General features: G+C 42.9%; 4 protein-coding genes across 9 annotated transcripts in view; 2 read left to right on the top strand and 2 right to left on the bottom strand.

Moving 5' to 3' along the window:
- LOC105836189 (venom metalloproteinase 3) overlaps positions 1-8,080 on the bottom strand; it is a 58,801-nt gene extending 50,721 nt beyond the window's left edge. For 2 of the 6 annotated variants that reach the window (XM_012680049.3, XM_012680046.3), the window contains exons 1-2: positions 5,977-6,454; positions 4,407-4,723 (exon numbers count right to left, since the gene is read on the bottom strand). The gene's annotated coding sequence lies outside the window, so the exon portion shown is untranslated. Of the gene's footprint in view, positions 1-4,406; positions 4,724-5,580; positions 5,955-5,976; positions 6,455-7,986 lie in introns of those variants that run through there. The other 4 variants (XM_036290246.1, XM_012680047.3, XM_036290247.1 and 1 more) reach the window with 4 other exon arrangements.
- A 3,893-nt stretch (positions 8,081-11,973) lies between these two features.
- Positions 11,974-14,444, top strand: LOC105830676 (serum response factor-binding protein 1). Its single transcript, XM_012670165.3, is given in 3 exon segments — positions 11,974-12,587; positions 12,684-13,068; positions 13,071-14,444. Coding segments are annotated over 3 exon segments (1,197 nt in total). The 5' UTR covers positions 11,974-12,560; the 3' UTR covers positions 13,856-14,444.
- A 185-nt stretch (positions 14,445-14,629) lies between these two features.
- The window catches only part of LOC105830673 (elongation factor-like GTPase 1), a 38,329-nt gene continuing 26,316 nt past the window's right edge, over positions 14,630-26,642 (bottom strand). The window contains exons 4-5 of the mRNA XM_012670162.3: positions 16,298-16,485; positions 14,630-15,008 (exon numbers count right to left, since the gene is read on the bottom strand). Of these exons, the coding sequence (XP_012525616.1) occupies positions 14,820-15,008; positions 16,298-16,485 (377 nt within the window). The 3' untranslated portion in view covers positions 14,630-14,819. The remainder of the gene's footprint in view (positions 15,009-16,297; positions 16,486-26,642) is intronic.
- On the top strand, positions 16,505-25,438 carry LOC105830675 (protein giant-lens). Its single transcript, XM_012670164.2, has 4 exons — positions 16,505-19,106; positions 23,112-23,332; positions 23,812-23,983; positions 24,156-25,438. Exons 1-4 carry the CDS (start codon positions 18,846-18,848, stop codon positions 24,399-24,401), a joined length of 900 nt encoding a protein of 299 aa, XP_012525618.1. The 5' UTR covers positions 16,505-18,845; the 3' UTR covers positions 24,402-25,438.

The raw sequence follows: 26,642 nt of genomic DNA, 5'->3' as shown, positions 1-26,642 counted from the left end.
TCGTCGGGAGATGTCGGGCGACATCAAGCCGCGATTACGAAACAGATTTAAAATCCTCCCCGCTGCGGAGCCTTTCGCAATTTGATACATCCGTCACACGGGAAGAATCGTTAAGGGGAATACCCCTCAAACTTGATTGGGATCGATAATGTATAAAGTCATTTGTGCACATTATTAATAAGATTTTGTATGTATTTCTTTATAGACTTGGAAATTTTTTTCCAAAATTAAAATATACACATTAATATAAATCTGTGAATTGGACTTATTAAATTTGTTCCTATCCTCTACCTTATCTTTGTACTTACGAATTTCATAAGTACAAACTGTAGATTTTTAAATATTAATCAAATATTGTGATAGCTCCAGACGCCACACTTGATCCCAAAATACTGCAAATTAACAATATTTTTCCGTTTTTGGTATAAACTCCACCCCATGGACTGGTATAGTAATGCGTATACTGTTATTTTGGAGAAGAATTCTCAAATCTATGAAAGAAACAAAAAGATTTTGCAATACAAAAATTAATGTCTTTCTGTCGGCAAAACAGATGTCGGTCTCCAGCATTCCTTCAACTCCTTTCAGTCGTCAATTATTTCTGATAGACAGAAGCTCTTTCAACTACATTTCTCACTCTACATTTACTTAAAACAAATAAACTTCACGCGTTTATACAGGGTACTTGTTGATGTTTTTTTAAGGATTGTGAATGAATTCGCGTGACAACCGCGAGAGAGGAAGATTAACGATTCGTACTCGTCGGGAAGGCGAACGTACAACACGATATAAAATTCGTGCTACGAGGAGACTTAATGGAGACCGACGCAACGCGCTCGCGGCGTCCTACTTCGTACGTGAACTATTCACCGCGAATACTTATCGAAACGTTGCTTTTCTCCCCGGCGTGAAAGTGCCCTCTCCCTCCCTCGAAAGAACGAAAGAAAGAAAAACGGCACGAAACACTTTGAAACTCAAACGGCGTGTATTAAAACTCTGATTTCAAGGCCCCCTTTTCTCCCTGCCCGCCCTCTTTGCGTTTCATTAATATACGCGTGCGATACGAACGCGATCGAGGAAACGGCGCGCCAAGCGGAAGGAAACTCGCGGCGCGTCGAATATTTCCGCGCAATTAGTAACAGCTTTGCCCACACGTGAAAGCGGCGGTAAATTAAATCAGCCGTTAGAGCAAAGAAACAGAAAGCAACCTCGGCTGTATACACAACGCGTCGCGTATACATATATCAGCCTATAATTGCATGGTGTTATGCAAAAGTGAGTTAACTCGCGCATAGTTATGGCGAATTGCCTCGAGTTAAATCGAATCGAAACTAAGTGGCAACCCGCGGCCTCTTTTTTCCCTATTCTTTTTTGAATAACCATATTTTACACATAATGGAAATGTGAAATTGAATTGGAAGTATGCAGGAAATGGATTTTATAATATTGACATAAAATTGCGCATATTAGTTAAAGAGAATTTACAGAGTTTTATTTGTTGCCTCTCTATTTTATGGTTCAACGAAACCCGTGATTTTAATGATTTCCATACACAGCATATCCAATTCTTGATCTGTATTTGTCGAGCATTATTTAATAATAAGATGTTTGAACTTCGTAAAAGGTTATCCTAAGAATTTCCGGATTCCAAGAGTTTTGTTCAATATTTCTTAGTCACAGGATCACACATAAGAAAAGAAGTAATAAATTAACTACAGCATATAACGATCTGTCAACAATACATAAATTTAACTCGCAAGAAATAAAGAATTCGAAAGGTAATTAAACATAATGCTAATTCAGAACAATGTAGTGTCATTTTTTTTTATGAAAATGCAAGACTCGACCACGTCTAATTGCCAGACGGCTATAAATAAAACGAGACAAACGTCAAAAATGAACTATTTGAAAAGTATAATCGTTATGGACAAAAACTCAAGACATTTCTCGGCTATTGGAATTGTAGTTTTCCGCATTTTCTCCGCGGCTACGTTCAAGTCCCCGGACTATTTGTTCTCTCTTTCTCTTTCTCAAACGAGATCGAGTTCCTTCACTTGAGGAGGTATCGATGCTTAATTGGAACGATTAGCAATTCTCGGGTTAATACTAACAACCGCGATGTATGAGGCGACCATATAAGCCTGTGTGGCCACTTGCGTTATACAACGTTGCCCGATTCCCGCAACGGTTTCGGTTCGTGCATATACGATCGCAAATATTGAAAACGAAAGTTTTATTCCGCCCTGCTTTTAAACGCGCCGCATTTCTCTTTTTGTATCCGCTCTCTTACGTTACCTGCGAGGTATATAACTGTAACGTGTTGCCTGGCAATGTTCGTGAAAATAGCTAAACGAACGCCGCTACTCCTTCCGTAGATTAATCAGAGCGATCAAAATTCTTCAGCGTAAGCGCGCAAATATCGTTAATTACGTTGCAAGAATCGTGGCAAGAATGAAACGTACGTTGATCCGCGAGGAGACGACGAGACAATAGAAGAATTTCGCTTCCTCCTGGAGGAAAGGAAACGAAGAATGCGACTCGTGCGGGAGGATGCACCTCCGAGTTTCACGGCCGCGAGTCTGGTGAAGAGAAACGAGAGTGATTAGATCTCGCTTTCAACACCACGCACTACCTTCTCTCTCGAACGGGAACGTCGGCAATGCACTCCTTACCGAATCGTTCGTTCGAGGCGCATGATTGTTTGGCAAAACAACGTGTCACATACCTCGCAAAGTCACGCACAGGTACGCGGTGTTTTCCAACGCACCGGCGCGGTGACGCGAAAATCGGCCGTCAAGTCTCTCGATTAACAGGAGACAACAATAAAATACTTGATACATGATATACATACACATTGGAAATAATTACTAAAAATCTCGGATTCGATCTCTGGTTAAAATATTATTTTTTCGCAACATTATTTATACGAAGGAAAAAATGCTTGTTAGTATCATCATTGTTGATGATTATCAATTTAATATTTGATTGTGATCTTAATAATCTTGTTCATCTTATAACTGTGTTTGAGAGACAAAAATTTATTCAGCATATAGTTCAATAAACTTGAAAAAGTATGTAAAATTAGCACAAAGATCCAGTTATGACCGAGTAAGATATTCTCTATTAGTTATGTTTTCATACGTTGTATTGTCTTCATTTAAATGATAAAGTCGCGCACATCTTTTACATAAATTTAACGCAGGATCGAATACGAGCGGAGGCGACAAATGACATTCCTCGCTGCATTCTTCATCAGTGTCGGTTTCGCAACGTATCGCCGGGAATGTTATCCGTTAACTTCTTTAGGCTCGTACCATTTCACGTGACTTTTAATTACGCGCTTATTCGGACGCGATATTACGTAAATTCTGCGTGCTAGATAGACCAGACGGAATATCCTCTGCGGACTATGACACTCTCGACTTATTCGGGACATTTAAGTGTGGAAATCGCGGACTTAAGACCAAAGTATTTAAATCTCTTAAAAAGTGACCTTTAGTACACAAAGAAAAAAAAAAGATTGAGTGCTTCAGCTTGCAGCGTGTAAATTCAACATCTATAATCAAAGAGATTTTATAGCTTAACGAAGAAATTAATGAATTGTTAGTGCAATTAATTGTTTGTTATACCAAAAATTGCTAACAACTTTGCTTTATTAAATTGATGTGCCATTGTAAGAAATATAATTAATTATAATTGTCAATTCTATCAACTGCGAAACTTGGACATTTTAATAAACTGTTCGTATATCACTGGGCTGTAAATCTGCTGATTCAATAAGGTTGTTAGATGTTTTAACACATTTTTTTTCGCGTATAAATAAATTTGCGCACGTCATGATCCGTGACGATTGAAAATTAGTTTTGTCATTGAACTCAACAACTGGCAGTAAAATCAATCGTGCAAAGAGTTCAAAAGTCCGCTAATAAAAGTTTAACGTTTTTGCTTAAAGTCACGATAATAAAAGTTCTTCGCCGATCTTATTACAGTCTCCAAACTTCCCCTTCTTTTATATCTTTACATCACGATTGCAGCTAAGCATAATATCAGTCTCCAACAGTTTTTTTGCTTACGATTCATAAAAAAAAGACACATGAATAATTCGTATAGGAAAAAATGGCGCTGTTTTGCATTTTACTTGAATTAAAATTATCAGATCGAAAATTCCGAAATTTCGAAATCGTCTTCGAGAGCGTTTCTTAAAAAAAAAAAAAAAAAGAATCGTACGAGCTTGTAAAAAAAATACGTAACACGTAGTCTGTTGATTTTTGCGAAATATCGATTTGGCGCGGGGCGATTTGGAAATAGGCGGTTCCCAATCGTGCCGCGAATTCGGACCCACGTGTTTGGGCGACGACGACTATGACGACGACAAGGCGCCGTGTCGAAATGAAAAAGGTACTTACGTCATTTATGGTCGGCAGGAGCTCGATCGGATGTGCGATCCGTCACGGTCCTCATGTTTCCATCGCTGCGGCCGGCAAGATCCTCAGCATGACGTACGGACGGGCGAGCGAGCGAGGGAGGACAAGGGGATGAGTCGCCTGGTGGTGCAAATTACCCTCCTCACACGTGCGCCGATCGGTTCCGCGACGAGGGAAGCTGACGAAGACGATTTGACAGCGTTGCGTTCACGTGCCTCCTCACTCCGCGTGCGATGATTCTCGGCAGCCGTTTTCTCGCTTCCACGTGATTCCGTGATGCATCAATTCCCGTATGGTCACTGCACACCAACACACAGATATCAGGAGAGGGAAAGGGAGAAAGGGAGAGATAGAAACGGCGCTTGTTCCCGTGCGTCACGATTTCTTTTTTGTTATCACCGGAAAAATCGCGAGGCGTCACACAAGGCGTCGAGTATATAGTATATAGCACGAGATCTGAACCCTCGCACCCTTCTTCTCAGCGAGGAACATCGAGAGAGATGGAACCGAGATAAGATTGGCTCGGTCTTCACACCAGCAACTCTCCGGCGTTCTCCGGTAAGACGAAAGAACTACGAGGGAAGAATATCGAGCGGAATCACGCGATCGTTTGTTGTGCTCGTTGGTGACACCCCGATGCCAGAATGCAGGGAATCGGAGAAAAGTTCGACCTTTTTATTCGGTCGGACGGGACCTGGGAAGAAGACCGGACGGAGGGAAGACGCGCACTCGGTGCTCGGCGATTGAAACGAGGTGGGAAAGAGAGGAGAGGAAAAAAAAAAGAGGAAAGAAGGAACGTGATGAGAAGAACGGTCGTTTAAAAAAAACTCGTCCTCCCGGTTACGCAAAACCGCGGTGCGACCAGAAATAAGAGTCGCGCGCCTTTTACGACGAAAAGCCAGCGGGCGCGGGGTAGAGTTTAGCGCGATCCGTTTTGAGCACGTGCAGCGCCGTGTCCGCGTATGTCAAATCGCGCGAGTGCTGGCGTGTGCACGGCACAACAATTTTCCCCGGTGGTTAAAATGGTGATTCGGCTTATGGCGCGGCAATGAAAAAACGTTTCCCCACGACCCGAATCGCGGCCAACTTTTGGAATTCTCAAGGCGAGTGTTTCAGGAGCACAGGTTAGGAGTAGAGTCAGATCCTTTAACCTCACCTTGCGACTTCGCGGAATTGGAGAAGATCCCCTCCCGCCTCCCGGCGGTCTTACCGTCGCGGAAATGTAGAACACGTTTGCTTTTTCACGCGCGTGAATCACATGCTCTATACCTCACTTTCGCTCGTCGCCCGAAACGCGCGCGGCTCTTGAATTTCGGGGCGCGACATACGTACGTACGTACGTTACATACGCGTAAACTTTCTCTCCGTCCCGATTCCGATATCGATCCATCAACCGGCCGACCGATCGATCTATCGATATCGATTACGTGGGACGCGGAAGCGCACCCTCGCGCGAGACTGCTCTCCTCCGGAGCGCTGCGACCACGAATTGCAAATTGCCGGGAAAATTCCAGGAAGAGGTGCAAGAAACACGACGACCGTTCAAACTCACCGTAGCTCTCGCGTCGATTTCCACAATCCCTAGAAATCCGTAATAATATATTACGTGTATCTCGGATCTCTCGACGGTCACTCGACGGGCTCTCGAGGGCTCGCACGCGCGCGCGCGAATCACGCGAACGACTCGGACAACACGCCGCCGCGGACGATGGACATATCCTCCTCCTTTCCCGATGACACCCCGCCGACGGACTGACGACTCTCGCGTCTAGATGAAGGACGCGTAACGCGCGCGCGTGACGGTGACGATAGGATAGGTGATGGTGGTGGTGGTGGTGGTAAACAGCGAACCGAAAATCCCTCGCGCGAGGGAGGCACACGCGTCGTGAGGGGGCCCGGACGCGGTGGTGGTGGTGGTGGTGGTGGTGGTGGTGATGGTGGTGATGGTGCACGCGCGCACGGACGGCGCGGGTCTCGGGATTTAACGCGAGTGCGCGAACGGACTCGGTGTAACTGCGACACACAACGACGGCGGCGGGTGGCGAGAGCGGTCGACGCGCGGGAAGTGGGGAAGTCGGGCCGACGACGACGGACGGTAGGGACCTCGGCGTCGCCGCGCCGCGCCGCGCAGCGCCAACGCCGCCAGAGCCGCTCGAACGCGCTATGCTGCGCTCTTACACGCAGGAGAAGTCCGTCCGAGAGTTCAATTTTAATCGAAGCAAAAGCTCAGAGTTCTATTTCAAGGTTTACGCTACGCTCAGAAACATCGCCGTTGCCGAATGATAAACAGAAGGCCCATTCTTTTCCGCTCGACTTCTCGCATAGGTCGTCTTTCCCCCTTTTCCAATTCCAAGTTGGAGAGCAAGAGGAAAAAGGTAAACTGTGAACGACAAGTTCGCGGCTAAAAAGAACAGGTCTACTTATGAAATGATACTTGGAGCACTCAGGTAGCGTTAAGTTTATAGGGTCCGAAATAGGTCCGAGTGATCTTTCGAAAAGTCGCTCTCGAAACGTTCCATGTATCAATTTCGACCCTGACTCCAGCGACGACTGGACAAACGATACGAATGCTACGTTCTTGCGCTTCAAAGTCGGGAGAGTCACCTGTTCCGCTGGCGCTTTGTTTATGTAAGAGGTTATTTACACCAGCTCAGCAACAACGCGCGTAGCTTAAAGCGTCTATCTCAAGTCGGATTAGAATACCAATGTGATAGCTGATAGTACAATACAAAAATTGTTCGATAAGCGAACTTCTGAGCTTGATAAAGTTCACTTCAGCACTCGTAGCAAAAATTTACAGAAATCTTCCTTATACAATTTTATGCACGTAATACAAAAGATATTTGACAATCAGAACACGAACGCATATGTAAAATATACATATTAAACCACACTGAATATATACAACTATAAATAGATATTTTATCCTGCAATTTGATGCAAATTACAATTATAGATGCTGTTCATGCGTAACGCAACTCTGGTGTTATCCGCCTGTATTTTTAGCATTTCGAATCTGCGCTCGATTACGAGATAAATAAAATAGACACGTCTAAATCGATCTCCTTACACCTTGAAACAATCAATGTCATTTGACGCGGCGCGGCGGAAGAAAGGAAACGCTCTAAACGCGGCGCGCGGATATAGGACATTCGTCCTTTTACTTTCGAGAGCCGCCGAGTGACACGGTTACCACTCTCGCGCCAAGGTGCTGGAATTACGGGCCGCGTTAAAATCACGGGGGAAGAGGAGGAGGAGGGGGAAATCGAAGAGGAATCGCGTAACCGCGCGTCGGACGAGCTGCTAGCGGGAGTTGAATCAGCATCGCGGAAACTTTAATTATCGGCGGCGGCTTTCCACTTGGGGGGCAGCGAGTCGCCTATCCGCGAATTGCGTCCACGGTTGGATGGCCGCTTACGCCGTTGCGCAACGAGTAAACGGCTAATAACCTCGAATTGAGAGATTTCCTTTCGAATCCGCGATTCCGCGTCGTGGAAATGCGCGAACCGGGCGAGCCCCCGGCCCCGGCGAGCTTTACCGCTGAAAGCTGTGTGTTACTTACGAAAGTGTTTGCGATCGATCTGATTTTCGATTTTGCTCGGCGGGCACGGCGATGCTCATCGAAAAGGACACCGTCGCCCTCTCGCCTCTCGCGCAGTAAACCTTCAGCGAGCTCTGAAGTTAGGGCCGTCGCGGACACTTTTCGTAAAACAATAAGATTTCGACCAATCACGTAATGTATTCAGTCGGTTACGGTTACGGTTACGATCGTCCAATCCAATGCGTCGAAACCTTATGTCTTACGGAAAATGCGTGCGATTGCCTTTAGCCGCGTATACAACGTTCAGGAAGGTTCGAGCTGTTCCAACGAGAAGTTACGACTTCGATTTCGATGTCAATTCTGTTATCGTTCCTCGTTGGCTGAAGCGAAGGGATCGTCGCTCGACATCAATTAATTCTTGCTTGATTTTTTCCGACGTGTTGCGCCTCGTCTACAGAAGCAAGTCGCAAGCGGCCAGTTGCAATTTGCGACAGCCAATGAGCTGTCGAGCTTTAACTAGAAACTAGGCGCTCATTGGCTGTCTGCGACTTCTGTAGACGAGGCTTAGTGTGCTTTCCAACAAGACACAGTGTGCCACACTAGTGGACGCTGTATTACACTGTCTTGCTGGAAAGCACACTTAGTACGATAAGATTTCTAAATTTTACTCATTTGCGCTCTTCGTTTTCAAAGCTGAACACAATCGCAGTAACGTTCGGTCACGTTTATATAGGACACGCCGTGCTTTCTGGAACACGCATGCATCCGTACATCCGCATAAATAATCCAAACAACCGGCGCTATGACCGCGGGCGCGCGAACAAATAACCGTCCGCGAGAGGAAACGTATTGCGGGAGCACAGAATTGCAGGCTTCTCAGCCGGAAGCGTGTTTACAGTTCGCGTGACCGGCACCGCCGCGCGCCGCCGCCGCCGCCGCTAGCGCCACCGACGACGTTTAGAATCTCGAACGCGGATTTAAGCGGCGCGGCGGGGGGGGGGGGAGGGGGCACACACTTAGCAGCGGCACCTGAACACAGCGACGCGTGTTACAGCTCCGCGGATGCAGAGCCGGGTCGCGCGCGTACAATGGCGGGGGTGGCGTCGAACGGCGCGAGGGAAAAGGGAAGGAGGGGAAGGGGCAAAGAGACGGCGTAGCGTGAGCCTTTGGCCGGCGATCGTTTTCCGGTTTTCCGTTCTCGCGAGAGGCACAGTTCTCTACCTCCTTTGTCCTTCTCTCCCACCCTCTCTCCCTTCCTCTTTTTCTCTTTCTTTCTCTCTGTCTCGATATCTCACTCGCGAGCGCTCTCGACTCCGCTCCGCTCTTGTCCCGTCTCGCGCGCGCGAGAGCGAAAGTATTTTATATCACGCTTGGCTTGGCAAGAGAAAGGGGACACGGTTCGCTCCTAATTTCTGCTTTAACTTCGTGAACCTATGTATCTCGGTCTCTGTGTGTATGCGGATGCGTATTATGTGCCATGTATGTACGGTGCACACGTTGTTCCTCGGGACGTTATGCTCGAATTGTTCCGCGCGCGCGTTTTCGCCAGTCAATACAATTATATTGGAAAAAGAAGGAAATCTTTTAAAAAAAATTCCCCAAATTTCTTTTAAGAAAACAAAGCCTGAATTAAATTCTTTCTTGCGATATATTTTTAAAATGTTTTTTAAGGTACAAGTTTGACGGCTCGTTACGAAACACTTCGCATATCATCGGAAAAAGTTCTATCATTTGCATTGCAAAACCGGATCGGCCTGTTCAAAATAGCTTGTAATTAAATCAAGACTTTTATAGTGTTGAGATAATGCAATAAGTTATGATCCGGAACTGTATTGTACTTTCCTAAACATTAAATTAATAATGATGAACGAAATTGTACTCAAATCTACTGGTATATTTAATTATATAATTGAAATATATTTCGCAATCATTTCTTTAAACAGGATAAAGACAAACAAAATTTTTCGAGCGTTATATAAATTCGCGTAGCGGTGTGTGAATTAATTAAAATTCTTCCTGTCTTTTTCTATTTCTACTCTCTTTCTCTCTCTTTAACCATTCATCGCACGATAAATAATTCTTATCTATGCAATGTTGATAAAATCTAGAGCGAGGGCTTTGACAAAGTCCGAGGACGAGGACAAGGCAAACTCGCGCCGTCTTAGCAATGAAAACAAAGAGAGAAATCGAGAGAAAAAAAGGAGCGAGAAGGAGCAGTGCCGGAGATCGAGAGAGGAGGCACGTAGAGAGAAGGAGATGCAGCAGCAGTAGCAGCGGCGGCCAAGTCTCGGCGCGACGGCGGCGAGTCTCGACCGAAAGTGAAATCGACTATGCACCGCCTTGTATCATAGCCGTTATTATATGTTATCCAAGTCGGTCGAGAGCAGCGGAGGGGTATAGGGAACCTAGAAGCCGCCGTTACAAAAGTTGCGCGCTCGAAACGTAACACGTCGGACTCGCAGCGGCAGTCGCGATTATCGCGACATTGATGGAAATCGAAGATCCGTCGAGCGCGACGCCGACATCCGTATCCCGGCGTCCTTTCCCCTCCTTTTTTTTCTAGTCTCCTCCGTCGCGGAGGATACCCCCGAGAGACCTAGGAGCGCGTACGAACCACGTTCGCCGCGCGGAGCCGTCTACGTTAATTACGAAAGTGAAAGTACGGCGCGATTCGCGATGTCGGATACGAGGTAAAAAGAAATCCTCGGGCTTCTTCTTCTTCTTCTTCGTCTTCTTTCCGCCGCAATTTACGTAACGCCGCCGGTCCGAACTCGGATCTCGTTACCGTTTCGCTTTGGATCCCGATCGTTCGCTAATCGGCTGCGCGCGGCCTGCAGACGAGACGTTTTAACTATATTGATATAAAAAATCGCAAAAGTAAAATAAATGTGCTCTTATTGTACACACTCTTATATATTTAACGTTTTATTTTAAAAGGATTTAAATTATTCAAAATATAATGCAACAAAAATGTCTCTCTTTCTTGATAAAAGAATATTTCTGTTCTTAATTTTTCTCAATGAAAAGTCGAGTAAGGTAAATAGTAGCCCTAAATTATTTACTTATTATTTCTAATGTTTCTTTTGTTATAATGTTAAAATTTAATTGCAATTAAAATGTTTTTAAAATATTTAAAGAGAGATGTCACTTGAACTTTTTTTTACTTAATTTATCACACACTTGTACGATCCTATTGGCGTTATTACTAATAAATACAAAAACTTCTTTTTGTCGTTTCATGCTAAAACGGCGTGCTATCTTCCAACGTTTCGCTTCGCCTCAGGCGTCGGTGAATTTCGGTAACAAAACCCGGAAGACATATTTTTATAGTCTCTGTCTCGCCACAGATCACTTAATTCGTAATCAAATTTCTAACGCGCTCTCGCAAGATCGATCGACCGAGTTGGGAATTTCGTAAAGTGTGATTTCACCGTGTCGTTTTTACGTGCTCGCGTTACACGTATATTGCTCGTAGAAAATGCCGGTTAGTCTCCCTTTTAGTGCAAATAAATTCCCCATTCTCAAAATCAAGGTTCGCGACCTTAGAACTTCTTGAGTTTCTTTCCCGTATTAAATTATGCGGAATACGGCTATGTCAAGCATCGCGTGTTAACAATTTTATATATATAGGCGGATTAGTAATTGTTGTGTAATCATCCGGTTGGGCAGTGCGTTGCTAATAAAGCCTGCAGCCTCTACCTTTCACAATGCATAACGGGGACCGTGACTGACTCGCGCACTGTCGACCACGCAAGCGTTGTCGGCGAAATGTTACTCGAATCCCGCAACGAAACAACCTAAATAACATATATGTGTGTTAAAATACATTTATTTCTTAAGATGTCTCTAAAAACTCACCGAAAAAATGATATTTTAGGAGTAATGGAGTAAGGATCGAGTAAGAGTAACAATTGATCAATTAAAAACCGGAAGTAAATGAAATGAGCAAATCTCATTTCATATCTCTTACTTCTTACTCCTACTCTACTACTCCTGCTGACATTGTAGATCTTGCATTACAAAATATCTTCAAACATACATATACAGCACACATCGCTGATTGTGAATGTAGCACGGATGCAAACCAAAATTAGCGTGTTATCCTCTCGAAAAGTAGATGTGACTACGTAGTTCTACGTCCACGAAAAATGGATGTGATGGCGCTACGAATCAGCACGGATTTTCGGAATTACTAGATGGCCAGCTTACCCGCTTTTTCAGTCTTCTCTCTGGGTACGTTCTACTTCACGCATGATGCGCATGGTGCATCGTTCATCCTTGTTATTGGTCAAACGTTAAACAAGGATGAATAATGTCTTATGCGTGTTATGCGTGAAACAGAACACACCCTTCTGTTTGGGCGTTTCTCCTCCAGAATTCTATTGGACAAAATAATGATAGGGAATTCACTTGTTAAACACAAACTATGCTCGCTATTTTCTCAGGTTTGTTTACGATTTCTAGAATCTCGAACTCTGAAGAGGTGGTTGTCAAAGAGACTAATAACTGCAAGAGGAGAAAAAAGGAAATTATTTACACATTTGTTTCTACACTTGTCAAATAATTTAGATCGGAAAGATTTTTCTTAACTTAAAATGGAAAAATCTGAAATTAATAATGAGGTGAGATACATGTCGAATGCGCACGTGTGATCTGTTTATATTCATTTTTCTGAAAAGAAATGACATTTATTCCTTCGAATCTTGTAATACTTTCAGTTTATTCTTCTGCGACACGCAGTTCGTCAGGCGAGAGTTTGTATTGTGAACAAACTCATCAAGGAGGCTAAACTCTTGCGGGATAGACATGGAAATGAGGTGCAACTGGAGAAGAGTAGAAGAAAGGCCGACAGGCTGATCGCCGAGGTTTACGCGCTGAAGACAATTAAGGACGATGACATTTCAAAATTTGGTATCCTAGATGAAAGAGATCTGACTAAAATATTGCAAGATCAGTCTTCAAGTAATAGCGTTCGCATAATGGCGAGAGTCACGCATTATAAAACCTTGCAGAAAAGATTAACACAGTTTAAAGAGAAATTCCCAGATTATAAGAAGCATTTCACAGAGAAAAAGAAAAAGAAGACTACAAAGTCAAAAGACAAGATGCTGCAAAAACTAGAAAATCTAAAGAGACTAATCTTCAGGATAAAAGTTCAAAGAAACGAAAGGTTGATTCGGATGAAAACATTGAACAACCCCATCACTCTAAAGATGAGGAACCATGTGACAGCAAATTATCTGAAGCAAAGGGTAACTCGTATAAGCGCAAAAGGGCATTGAATGAAGATGGTACACCCTCTGAAAGACAAAAATTATTAAAACAGAAAAAAGATGATACGTCAGAAGTCACAGATAAGCAATCGAGTATAATTAAACCATCTAGCATTACAAAAGAGGCCACAGTGAAGAGGTTTACCGAGCTGTTGGAGGAGCAAGAATCTAATAGAGACACAGAGATGTCTGTAGAATGTCAAAATCCTACAAGCACTAGGACTGAGCAAGCAAAAGTAGTTGACGACTTCTTCATTGAAGGGAATGATCAATCTTATCAAGAAAATAAAGCCTCGACATCGTACACAAGATCTCATGGGCATAACACGCGAGCGAAAGCTTTCCGATCAAACGATCGATTTAAAGAACAAAATGTGAAACACAAAAACGATACTAACTTCACGAAAAAACAATCGGGTAAACAATCTTTCTCCACGAAATTCAAGAAAACATCTAAGATTAATAAAAACGCAAACAAAAGTAACGCAAGTGAAAACGCGACTGTTGACAAAGACAAGAATGCCAGTTTACATCCTTCTTGGCTGGCTAAGAAAAAGCAGAGGGACATCATGAGTCAAGGATTCCAGGGCAAGAAGACTGTGTTTTCGGATGATTAAGCGTAATGGTTTACTGTACGTAACAAGGGAGCTTACAAATAATAACGGATTTTTTGTAAAGTGCATTCTAAACTTATACATTCGTCGTATTTATCTTAACAAAAATGTTTACATATATACACTTATCTTTAAGTTTAATATACATTTATTTAGGGCTAGTTGTTCCAACTTCTTGGTAAACTTACCTATCAAATAAATGTATCTTTATTTATCTACTCTTAAAATGGTGATGTTAATGATTTTATTGAGTTTTTTCTCTATCCTGGTTCTCTCGCTGCACTTACTTCGTGTTTGCAAGAGTAACTATCATTGCAATTAAATTTTGAGTTGTCAAATTTGTATAGATGGTTAGCTGCACAATTATCGTTTTAAATAAAAAATTAAAAATTAAATAGCTCGCAAAATGCGTGTCTGTGGTATCTGGTTTAAGAAAAAAAGAAGATAGCACATGCTTACCTGATAGGCAAGTTTAAAAAGTTGGAACAACCAGCCCTTAATGTAAATAATATTCGTAAAATGTAATGTGTTATGTCTTCTTTTCTAAATAGTTTATGTAATTTTGTTCAATAAAATGCAATTGAATCACATACTTTTATTCGTAACACTTGGGTCTTATGTATATGCAAAATATGTTGTAAATATATATTACTGCGTAACAACACGTTTGAAAATATTTAATAAAAAAATTACTTAAAATAATTAAGTAAAGAAGACATTGGTCTTTTTAGACATTTTAATATTTAATCTTGATCTTATTTTTATTAAGATTAAATATTGATCAATCAACATTATAATCTTATATTTTATATAACATATAACGCAGAAAGAAACAAATATTCTTGTTTATACATTCACATTAATTTACAATTTCACAGATTTAATGGACGAAAGATTATATCTACGACAAGAATAAACGTAGTAAACACGGCTTTTTAAAGGATTCGCATTAACGATAATTTTCGCATCACTTCTTTTTTGACAGAGTACGTTGTTTTTCACCATGAGTAACTAATTGGGAGTCCACCGGAAGGCCTTTTCTTCGACGAACTGCATCCATGTAGCACTTAGCTCGATTATCGCTGTCCGCCTTTTCACCGAAATGGAGGTATTCCTCCTCCGTGGATGGCACCCAATAAGGATCTTGTTCAATTGCCTATAATGTAGAAAGTTTCACTAATTTAAAAAATGGGTCGTACGAGCAATTACAATATTAACGTAAATTTAAAAAGAAAAAGATCTCTCCCTTCGAAATTGCCACAAATCGCAAATTCAAAAATTTAATCATAATAAACATTTCAGTAATTATTAAAAACAAAATAAAAAGGCATTGCTTAAAGGTTTCGATCAAGACTATTTTGATGTGTAATAAGAGGATCAAGTGAAACAAGCTCAAAGATTTAGGATATAAACATGTAAAATATAATTTATTAATAATAGTAAAATTTAATTAAAGATGAGACGTTTCGACTGTATTTAGACATGATCAGTCATTAAATAATTTAAAAATTCCGGACAAAACATGGTTGTAGAACAATATTTAAAATAGAAGATATATTGAAATTAAAGATATATTTAAACAAAAATTAACTAAAATAAACTTAACTAATACCGTCGACGCATTTGCATTTTATAACACAAACTGTACACATCGATTATTATGCTTTGTTCTGAACGAACAGCAGAGAATTTTCGAGAAATTCGTTGGACACATTAAAAATTTTTTTTTAAGTTTTTTAAAATTTGTAAGTAAGTTTTTAAATCTTTTCCTAATGTTTACATCCAGTACATTATTCAATTAAGTACAATTATTTTTTATTATTAACTTCACTTGACGTTTTTTTCTTTTACTAATTTTGAACCTTTTTAACGTTTCATCTTTTTTAAACTTTTCTTTTTCGCCGATGCAATGAATGAAAAAAAGGATGCGTTCTAATAACGTATTTATTATAAGTTATATTTATAATAGTTTTTTATTTTCTTTTATTTTTTATTTTATATATTTTAATTTTGTTTATTTCAGTTTTTAAATAGTAAGTTTAAGTGGTTTCTAGTTTTATTTTCCCTCTTATGTGATTACTTTAAAATACTTTAAATCTATCTACTTTTTAGTATATCTTTCAATATATTTGTAGTATATCTTTCTTCATTTTACACTTCAATTCAACTATATTTCATCGAATTTTTTAAATTGTTGATGCTTATTATTATCTGATGACTGAAAATGACTAAGTATAGTCGAAAAACCTTATTAATTAAATTTGATTATTAATAAACTACATTTCATGTTTATATCCTAAATCTTCTTTGAGCTCGTTTCACTTGCGAAACATTGATTTACAAAAATTCAAACGTATATTATTGTTATTCAATGCTATTTTGCAGTTATCTAAGAATATTGTTAAAGTTTATGAACATTTAAAACTAACAAGAAAACGCGCTTACCTCCCAGTGACTAAAAACTAGTTGTGGATTAGCCAATCCGGACGTTTGCGTCCGCAGTTCTCTTGCGAGATGGAAGCTCTCTAGAACCGGTAGGGTGGCCAATACTCTGAATTGTCCACCGAAGCCGTGTGCACTCTCCGTAGATACGATGCGGCCTTGTCTTTTGCCGAACACAGCGTACAATCTCCCTGCAACAAGAACAATCGCCGTCAAGTAGTTGGTGTCTCAGCACGAACGGTAGTTCGCGGCGATTGCCTCTGCACCGCTTTAGCATTTCTTCGCGGCATTCCTCTTACGGTACCCTTGCATTCCTAATAATAATAAACATCTCTCCGAGTTGAAAGCTTGATTTACGCGACAACACTTTACAAAGTGTTTTCGCATAATTTTATCTTCAAAATATATAAAAATAATTATAAGTACTTGGAGAGAGGATCAGATTTCCTTTAAACGACTAATTTTCCAGATAACTTGAGTATCTTTTGGACACTTTGTTCTAGGTAAGTTGTAAAAATACAGATACAGGAAATATTTACAAGAATAAATGAGAATAAACTGCTGTCCTTAAAAATGAGAATAAAAGAACAGAGAAAGATATGACAAAAATAACGAGAACTCATTGATCTAAAGATAAAATGTAATAATAGTAATAATAATTTTTATTTCCTTTAGTATCACAATAGTCAAACAAGGGACTTGGTTTACAATTTTCTAAACACTTTTGTCTTCCTATCCTTTTCTTTACAAATTCTTCTCTCTATATAATCTTAATTACCTCTTGACTATCTATAGATACTTCTATCACAATAATTAACTTAATAACTTAATAAGATAAAATGTGATACTGTCTCTCTAGTAAAAGAAATGTCCAGAGGAAGAAAAAAAAAAAAACAAAAAAAGGGTATGTCAAACGAGGTTCGAAATTGCGCGAGAAATGAGGCGAGCGAATTGAGAGTACAATCAAAAGATACGCAGAGAAGGGAAATTGTTGGCGAAAAACTGGCTTCCCCGGTAAAAGCGAGGTAAGAGAGAAAAGGATCATGGAATACAGAATGTGCAGAAAACATAGTGGATAATGGCAAAACAGAGCGCGCCCGCGCGTTTGCGCGCGCGAAAGCAAACGGGCCGACCTCCGGAGAAAGAGTAAAACACTCGTTAATACGCTCCCGGGGAGAGCGGCGGAGAGCCAACGCGCGCTTCGGAGCGTACGCGGAGCGCCCGTGGAAGAGAGGATGCGATACAAGGACAAACGGCAAACGGCGACGAGTCTCAAGAAAAAACCGCGACGATGAAAACGTTCGGTGAGGAGAGATAGAGAGAAAAAAAGACAGAGAGACAGAGACAGAGAGGGGCCTCCGGATAGAGAGTAGTAGTGGGGATGACGTAAGAGCAAGGGATAGAGTGGGGGCACAGGAGCAGTCAAGAATGAGAAGAGAAAGAGCAGCGAGGGGGGAGGGGGAGGTGATACCGGGAGGGAAGCAGGCGGCGGGGAGAGGGAGGGACGGGAAGGGCGAAGGAAAAAGGTGGGGGCATCCATTCATGCTTTACTTCTGGCTTTTAAGAGTCCAGTCGAGCGGACGGCATACCTTCGCATAGGCCGATCTCCGTTCTGCGCTCCTTCTCCGCCTTAGCAATCGCGCTCCGTTTCTCCGAGAGGAAGATCTCGGCGAGGAACCGCAAAAAGGGAGTCACCGCACCAGACGAACGTCTTCGAACGAAAGGACAGACACGAGAGACAGATAGAGATTTTGACGGACAGGGATCGGTCGCAGCTCGGTGAGAGTGCGCGAGTGCGGATACGCTCTATCGAACCCTCCCCCCCCCCCCCGGAGGCTCCCCTCCAAGATCGGCCGATCAGGATCGGGGAACGGGGCTCTTTCGCGTCTCCGGAGTTGCGAGGTGCAAGAAGAGGGAGATAAGAGGAGATCAGGACCGCGGTAAACAGAGACACGTGACGTTCCTCTGCTTTCGTAGCCGGAAGAAGAAAGATCGTAAGACTTAAACTTGGGAACGAGGTTTCCGTAGGTACAGCGTTTCCTGAAGATTTTTCATCTTCTGCGGGAAAGGTTGACCTGTAGGATTAGCGAATTCGGAGAAAACTACGATCGTCAATCTCTTTGATACGAGCGGATAAAAACTCCTCTTTCCGCTTTTCCCTTGAAGAACGATCAATGAAAAGACTCGCGTTTGTGAGATTTACGAAGATGGACTTCAAGTAGCGGTAATCGACGAGCTTTGAGACGTGGACTTTTGCCGATCCGTGTTGTATCTCTGCTATGAGTATTCCCTGAGTATTCCTCCTCCCGCTCGCTTCCGAACGCCTCAAGTCGTGCAAATAAGAAGGTGAACGTATCGAAACCCCCTTCCATTCTTTTTATCGTATCCCCCCCATCGTGAGGAGCAAAACACCTAACGCAGCAAACGTTTCCTTCGGAGAGAAAAAGAAAGAAAAAGAGAGAGAGAGAGAAAGAGAGAGAGACACAAACAGGCAACCTCTCCGATTCTCTCGATCGGGATTGTTTATCGGGAAGAATTTCGCTGCGACACGATGACCGGTAAAACAATACGACACCTGCTCTATACGCTGCTGGCAATCATCGGGGTTCGCCGAAGCAAATGCGAGGTTTTCGATTTGCCGTTGAGAGTCGAGCACGACGAGTATCTTAAGGAGTACTTGTTCATCGACGAAAGTAAGTACCAGGCTGAGCTGCAGGAATTCGACGACACGACGGTCGAGATCGATCTGATTAATCGTAACCGGAAGCACAGGCTGAGCCACGAAGAGCCTAGGGTGCTATACCAAGTCGGGGTAAGCCACTCCTCCAACTTCCATTTCTCGCCATTCTCAATCCGCTAAATTATGTATCCTACGTTTATTATAACCAGATAAATTCCAGATCATTTCCTACCTTTCCTAATTCTATATATATATTATGTAACTGTTACGTAGCCACTGGTACAAATATGTTGAACGACTAGCTGACCGATACGCGTGCAGCAATTAATTTAATGTCGCTGTGTTTAAATAAATGAAAGGCGATAAAATTTATGTATATAAGTCACATGAACTGAAGGGCGTTGACTATCACGCATCCCTCTATTTTTCTATCATTCTACTCATCTCGATAGAACATATCTCTCAAATCTCTTCCTTGTATCAAATCAAACGCGTGTAAAAGCTCTACAAGTGTCTGTCCGAGTCTCACTCGCCTGTCAAACATTCCTCCGTCTAACATTACGTTACTCGCTCCATTAGATTCTACGAACGAATTAGCGCTGAAATTGCTCCAGAAAGCAGCTAAACGTTTAGCGGCCTAATCCTGGCCACGTCCGTCAAGCCACGCAATTGAATCGCCGAGAATATGAATGGGTGGGACGACGGATCTCGCGCAACCAGTCCATTGCCGGATCTTTCACGATTTCCGACTTCAGCCGATTACTTTTAAACGCGGATCTTTCTTAACGCGATTTTCAGAAAACGTTTCGACCGCGCGCAGCGATGTACTTGGTGTCGGTACGTACCGTCCGCTTCGACGATGTATAATACGTACCTACGTACAAGTTCGCACATATACTCTTGGGTAGCATTCCGAGGATTTGAAGCTAAATCGTCCGCTTACAGGCGCAGGAAGTAGAAGGAGAGGGGAAAAACGTAGCCGTTAGCAAAGAGCGGCGCCCACTCGATGCTCGAACCTGTTGCTGCTGTCGTTGCTGTAAACACCTACGTGTCGACGGTACGCGCGCGTGTGCGTCGCGTCTGTGCGCGCGCGTGCGTGCGTGCGTGCGTGCATACGTGTTCCCTATGGGGTACAGTGCGTAGGTATACACGTGCGGACAAGCGCGACACCCAAGTACGACGTATCGTAGATACGTACGATCGCACGTGGGCCGAGAGTACGTGCGCAGGAACGATGCACGAACGGTGGGGATGACGACGATGTCGTTGAGAAGAGAAAACTGCTCCGTGCGTATCGGACGAGAATCACGAAATCGCGCCAAGGAGAATCGTTCTTGCAAAAACAAACCTTCCCTTTTTATTTGTATTCCAGTTTCTCTCTCTCTCTCTCTCTCTCTCTCTCTCCCAATAGTGAGCTTTAATAATTGTATGCCTACCTGTGTGTACCTTCTAAATATAGAAAAGGGCAGAAAAGTACAATCGCAAAGGACATCCGGTCTGGTCGAAAATGCCATTTTCAATCTGAGAAAAATAGGGTTTTTCTTGAAAGGAATATCCCAACAATATCTTCTCATTCATTTCTTTTTTTTTGAAAATCATTTTTAAACAAAAAAATCCAATATAGGTGAGATTCATTGATTTGCGAATAATTCAATCGGAGAGGATAATCCTGCTCAGATAGATCGTTTCATTCATAATCTAAGCGCATTATCTCCTCGGACAATTAGTAGATACGCATCGAGCGGCGATTAATTATCCTGGCGATTATACGGAGCACCCAAGTGCCATTACGCTTTTGATCGCACGGCGAGATTTCCAGGCTTAGAGACATCCGGTACGGCTATATGGAACGATGAGCGAGCGATCTTTCTTTTTACTAACGCCATCCATCCATCCATCCATCCGACCAGATTCCCTGCGTCGTCGTGCGTCTTGCCTCTCTTTTCTTCTTTTCTCCTCTTCGTCCTGCTCCTCTCTCTCTCTCTCTCTCTCTATCTCTCTTTTTTTTGTTTCGCATCTCGTTCCTCGTCTCGCGCGGCCCTTCTCCTCGTCGTCGCCGATGCCTAGCGGCTCCTCCTCCCCCTCCTCCTCCTCCTTTGCCTTCGTGTAGTATGTCCATCCCGAGTGCCAGGTGTCATTTTCATTGCGGCCGTGCGAGAAGCGAGAGACGCGTGAGAACTTCCGGATGGTTTACGGCGCCCTTCCGGTCCTTCTATTATCCCATTTTAGTTTACCGCCGTTCTCCGTGTATGTGCCATGCGCATGTGTACGTGAATCCCGCTGCTCGCTGCCGCTATATCAGCTTCAAAAACTTCTTTCGCCTTTCGTTCCGCTTCACCTTTTCTTTCGCTCGTACAGAACCGACGGAAGTGGGATAAAGAGATGCGTAGGGAAGGCCGCGCGGGAAGGATAATGCGGACAAACACGATTAACAATCGGAAACGATTGAAATCGGAATATAATGCCGTGAGATGGATCGAGCGCGGCTTAAAAACAACCTCCAGGAGGACTTCAGAGCAATTTCCTCAGTAATTATAAATTATTTGTATACCAGCTGCGCGTACGAGTCGAATAGATTATTTCCGAAATATCGACGAATGCTACATTAGCCCGTAAATTTGTTACGTGTACGTAGTAATATACAAATCAATAAAAAACATTGTGTGTGTGTGTGTATGTTTGTGCGTGCGTAGAAGATCGAAATTTTATATCTCAAAAATATATTTGTCTTCTAGTAACACTGTCAGAGGTAAAAATAATCTATAAATTTTTAAATAATTTCAATAACTTTTCAGTTATAAAAATTATTGTGATTAGAAAAACTGTAAGCGATATCATAAGCGAATAAAAAATGATTTGAAAGCTACAAGCTAGATTTTTAGGCATAAAAATGCGGACAGATGTCTAAAGGAGTAAGATGAAGAAGGATTTTTCCTATAAAAAGCTATTCGTTCAGTCCATTGTGCCGTGACGAATGATCGTAGTAAGCGGTATAATAATAATACTAGTAGTAGTAGTAGTAGTAGTAATAGTAGAAACTACATCTGGGGGAGGGACAAAAAGACAAACGAGATGAACGAGGATATAGCAAAAAGTCGAATGCTCACAGTCGGCGGTAAAACGGCGGAAGACCATTTCCTCGAACGTTTCTTCGCTGAATGGCCACGTAGCTTCAACTACGTATAGCTTCGACTCACGCACTATCGAAGCGCACCTCGATAAATGTGTATCGCGTTAACAGAAACCGCACGCATAATCGCTCGAAGAGCATTTCTTTTTTTACTCTATTTCATTTGTAAATCTTTAACCACCAACAGAATTGAAAAGATCCGGAAGTAGATAATTTTTAATTTGTCGTAAACGACAAAATTCGATATTGAAAATTCACTCGTGATGAGCAAACTTATCCGAACTTGTTGAGTTATGCAAACTGTTAGAAGGAATCGAAAGTAAAAGATTCAAGATGCAAAGTAAGCGAAAATCTATCAGCGTCTATCAGCAGATTCACATTTCGCAGATTCTATGGTCGCCTTACGGTAGTTGTTGGCGTCGTCGATGACGATAGGCCGGGACAGGACGTACGCGATTGCCTCAATGAATGGACTGGCAACATCTAAATAGTCCAGTTATAGCAGACTTTGTATCGCCGGCAGAAAGAGCGGATATACTTCAGTTATGAGTCTTGTGCGCAATCGTCCCGTTTATTTCATTAAGCACCGTGGTCCCATAGTCGCGACACGACAGACACGTTCAGACCGTTTATTATTACGCAACGGTACAATCGCCGCGATCATAATCGTCCTACTAATAATTCCGTTACCATACCCAAGAGAGAGAGGGAGAGAGAGAGAGAGAGAGAGACGGACGCGTTTTATTCGTCCAGATGTTTATATTAATAACGTGGAGATTTCCCGGGCGAGATATATCGGTCAGCTGCTTGATTCAACGTTGCAATTCAATTCAGGGTATTTGCGCTCGTGTCACCGCCGACACGAAATAAACAAACCGATAAAATCGCCATTCCGGGACGGATCCGGAGTGTAAGAAGGGAGGTGGGGGGAAGGGACAATTGAATTTCCGCGAAAGGCAAACGAGCGTCAATCGCTTTATTAATGACGCGGGTGCTTGTTTGCGCAGAACAGCGAGAAGGAGTTACCGGAGTGCGCGGAGCGGAGCGAGGTATGTAGCAAGGTGGATTTATATGGTGCACCGTGGGTCGAGAGACAATGTCGTTGCCCGAACGGCCGTGCCTGCCCCAGCAGTCTTCACGGGGACGACGGACACACGATCGTCGATAAAACGCGCCGCTACAAGCTCTGCGAGCCCGTGAAACGGCTTCCCATCTGTCATTACTTCAAGTTAGTTTAGATCACGACACGTATTCTCGGATTCGACGATTCCACGTTCGCGCTTTCCTGGAGAGTCTAGTTAAGCTATACGTCACCTTTATCGCTAAACTCAATGAAAATCTTCTTAACGATGTTATCTTAATTCTCAGGTCCCACACCATTTTGTCCCTATTTGTACGTACTTAGATTATCGAGACAAAAGAATCGGATTTAAATCTTTTTTTTTAATTGAAATTCTAGACATTGAGGAAAAAGAATATCCTAGGAAGAATGTTGAAAGTTTTTTTCAGTTCAAAAGACATTTAGGAAAAAGTAAAGACGTTCGGGAAAAGTTAAAGTCATTCTGACCCAGTGTGGAACTTGAGAGTCAACATTGTTGAATCGCGCGAATTGAAAATCGCTATTGAATCGTCCGAATCACTCGCTCGCGGAACAGACGATGAATCGTACGTTCGCATTGGAATATCCTGACTCTTTTTGCCCCGCAGGGACATTACGTGGACACTAGCACCCGGAGGTGGCCCGTTGAACGCGACGGTGCAACGCGTCTACTGTCGATGTCGGCCAAATAGCGTGCCATACCTAGTACATAGGCAACCACACAGATCGCCGGATGGAAATCCGGGCTTCATCTATGCCTTCGCCTGTTCTCCGCAAAGCGTAAGTAAAAATAGCGTTAAGGAAAAAACAACGCGAAAGTCGTTCATCTCGGAAACGCAATTTCTAAAGGATTTCGTTAAAATCTACGTATCTCACTCCGTGTGTCTCTACATTTTGTCGCAAGTTCAAGTTTCCTTCTGTTTCTCAATTTCGTTGTTCGTCTGGTTTGCAGAAAATACGATGCCAGCACAAGGAGCCCTGCCGCCTGTTCACCGTACGCAAGAGACGCAACTCGCAGCTCGAGGAAGTGAACGCCTCGCCTCTCTGCCAGTGCCCGCGCGGGCACCGGTGCCCGCGGCGACACACTGATCCTGGCTCCTCGCCAGCGCGGTCTTACGCCGGCGTCCTGGAGATCAAGACTTACAGCGGCTACTGCGTGCCGTACCACGGCTACGACAAAATGACCTACGGCATCTGAGAGACCCTCGGGTCGCTCGGATTAGAAACGGCATCTCTGTGACGCGTCTGCGGCGAGAGACGCCGACGAAGGATCCACCAGAATGTCTGCCAAATGCAAATCCGCAACACCACGAGACGGACGGACGCTTCATCGTTCAACGGACTCATATATCTTTTTACTATACGGCCCCCGTAAAAAGACGGTTGGCTCGAAACCACGGGCTAGTCTCTCTCTTTCTCTCTCTCTCTTTCGTCTCCGCCTTTTCAGACGCGCAACAATTGGCCATTCCAGTACCTGCCGATTGTCGGAACATTGGTTGTCGTAAAATCGCAGAGGCGGCTCTCAACAATTCCCGGTCGTGGCGACGAGCGCATTCGGATGACCTTTCGAGCGAGAAGAGCTCATCCGCACGCTCTTCCCTACTTATCCTTTTCAATTTTTCCCCCTTTCTTCCCCTTTCTCATCTCGAACGAAACGTGGTAGCAACTCCTGATCCACTCTCCGACTAGACAGGAAGCGTCACGTAGGAATCGCGGACAACGGGAAATTAACATACGTGTGTCGATCGGTCGGCTGTACCAAGCCATGTGATGCCGTGCCATCCTCATCGCGGCGTTGGCGAGTGTTAAGTGTAAAAAGTAATGTACAGAAGAATATATAGAGATAAGGAAATCGCGGGCCCGCCTACAGTTTTGTACAGTACATTTCGAAACGATCGCTTCGTATTCCCGCAATGTAATAACACAGGGGGAGAGGGGCGTTATCGCGCGTCCTCCCTCCTCCCTCCTCACTCGGTCGTAATAACGGCGAGTCTTTTCTTTTTTTTTAGCGCTACCGATCTTTATTGCCGCTTCGTAGAGTATTTGCAGACGTCGCAACTATTGTTTTAAACTTGTATATATATACATATAATATATATATTCGTCCCTGGTCTTCCGAAAGTGTTTTATTCGGGGAGTATATGGTAGCATCGCAAGACAATTTCGAAGAGACTCTCTCGATGTTATTTGTTACTTTTACTTTAACTTAATAAAAAAGTATGTGTATACATATTATATCTGTCACTGTTATATTTTCTTTAATCCCTTCTTTCAGTTTTCTTTATTTAAAAAAAAAAAAGTAATTTTAGAGTAGTGAGGATATGTAATTATCAATGCAAAATTATTCGAGAAAACATTTTTTACGATGCGAAAGTGTGATAAAGAAGCGATTTATCGATCCTCGAGATCGTTGAGAATAGCAGGTAAAAGTCAAGGATAAGGATGCGCAAACTACCGATCTATCGCAAGTCGATAAAGAAGATATCATTGTTGTTAAAGAAGATATCAACAAATTAAACAATGATTTTAGCGAAATATTCCTTGATGATGCTGACGTAAAATGCCAATAATTATTTAATTTTTGAATAGGAAATTAGTAATTTACTATTTCAAGTCATTTCATCATTTACTTCACCTTTGCGTATAAAATACAATAAACGGTATGACAACGTTGTTTAAATCTCATAAAATATAAAATTATCTACCGCCACAAATTTAAAATACCCGGCATATTTTAAGTACCATTTTAAACATCTTTTTCGAAAATATACATTGCTCAGAGCAGAATATTATTCTCAAAAGTGACGCAACGGAATTCGTAACGTTGTCGTTTTACGCCGCACGTATTATCGGCTCTCAATATTATTATCTACCCTTACCATCTTTTCCCTCTTCGGAAAAAGTAATTTTCTAATATTTCACGTCGGATATTAAGTGCGTTAAATCGGGCGCTCTCCACGTGACTTTTCCTCGCCACAAAGGGGACCGCCGCCGCCGCTCTCCCGGGTGATTCGGCACAGACGGAACGCAGAGTGGACGTCGGAAGCCACCGTGAGTTATCTGTGAGAACGTCACGGTCCATCACCCGCGACTCGCGGATGCTCTACTCTCGCGCGCGTTACCATCTGCACGGCACCGTTACCGCCGCCGCCGCGCGCTGCCTCGGCGCGGGTTCCGAATCGAGTTCTCGCGATTGCGCGCCGCGCACAATCGCGTTTGAACGGCCGGTCAAAAAATCGCATCTAATTAACCCGCGATCGAGTTGCAATCTCTCCTTAGAAGTCGGCGTTTTTCTCGAGAGGTTGCCCTCGTTTAAATATATAAATAATAACAGCAAAAAGTACGGACATCGAAGATAAGAGGCAAGCAAATAAATTGCGAGCGTTATTAATTATGGGACTTTACTAACGACTTACGGATTTATTATTATTAATAAAAT

Source organism: Monomorium pharaonis, chromosome 7, assembly GCF_013373865.1.
Source record: "Monomorium pharaonis isolate MP-MQ-018 chromosome 7, ASM1337386v2, whole genome shotgun sequence".
In the NCBI taxonomy this organism is placed as follows: Eukaryota; Metazoa; Arthropoda; class Insecta; order Hymenoptera; family Formicidae; genus Monomorium; species Monomorium pharaonis.
Note: the sequence above shows the minus strand (reverse complement) of the source record. Positions and strands in the feature narration are given on the sequence as shown.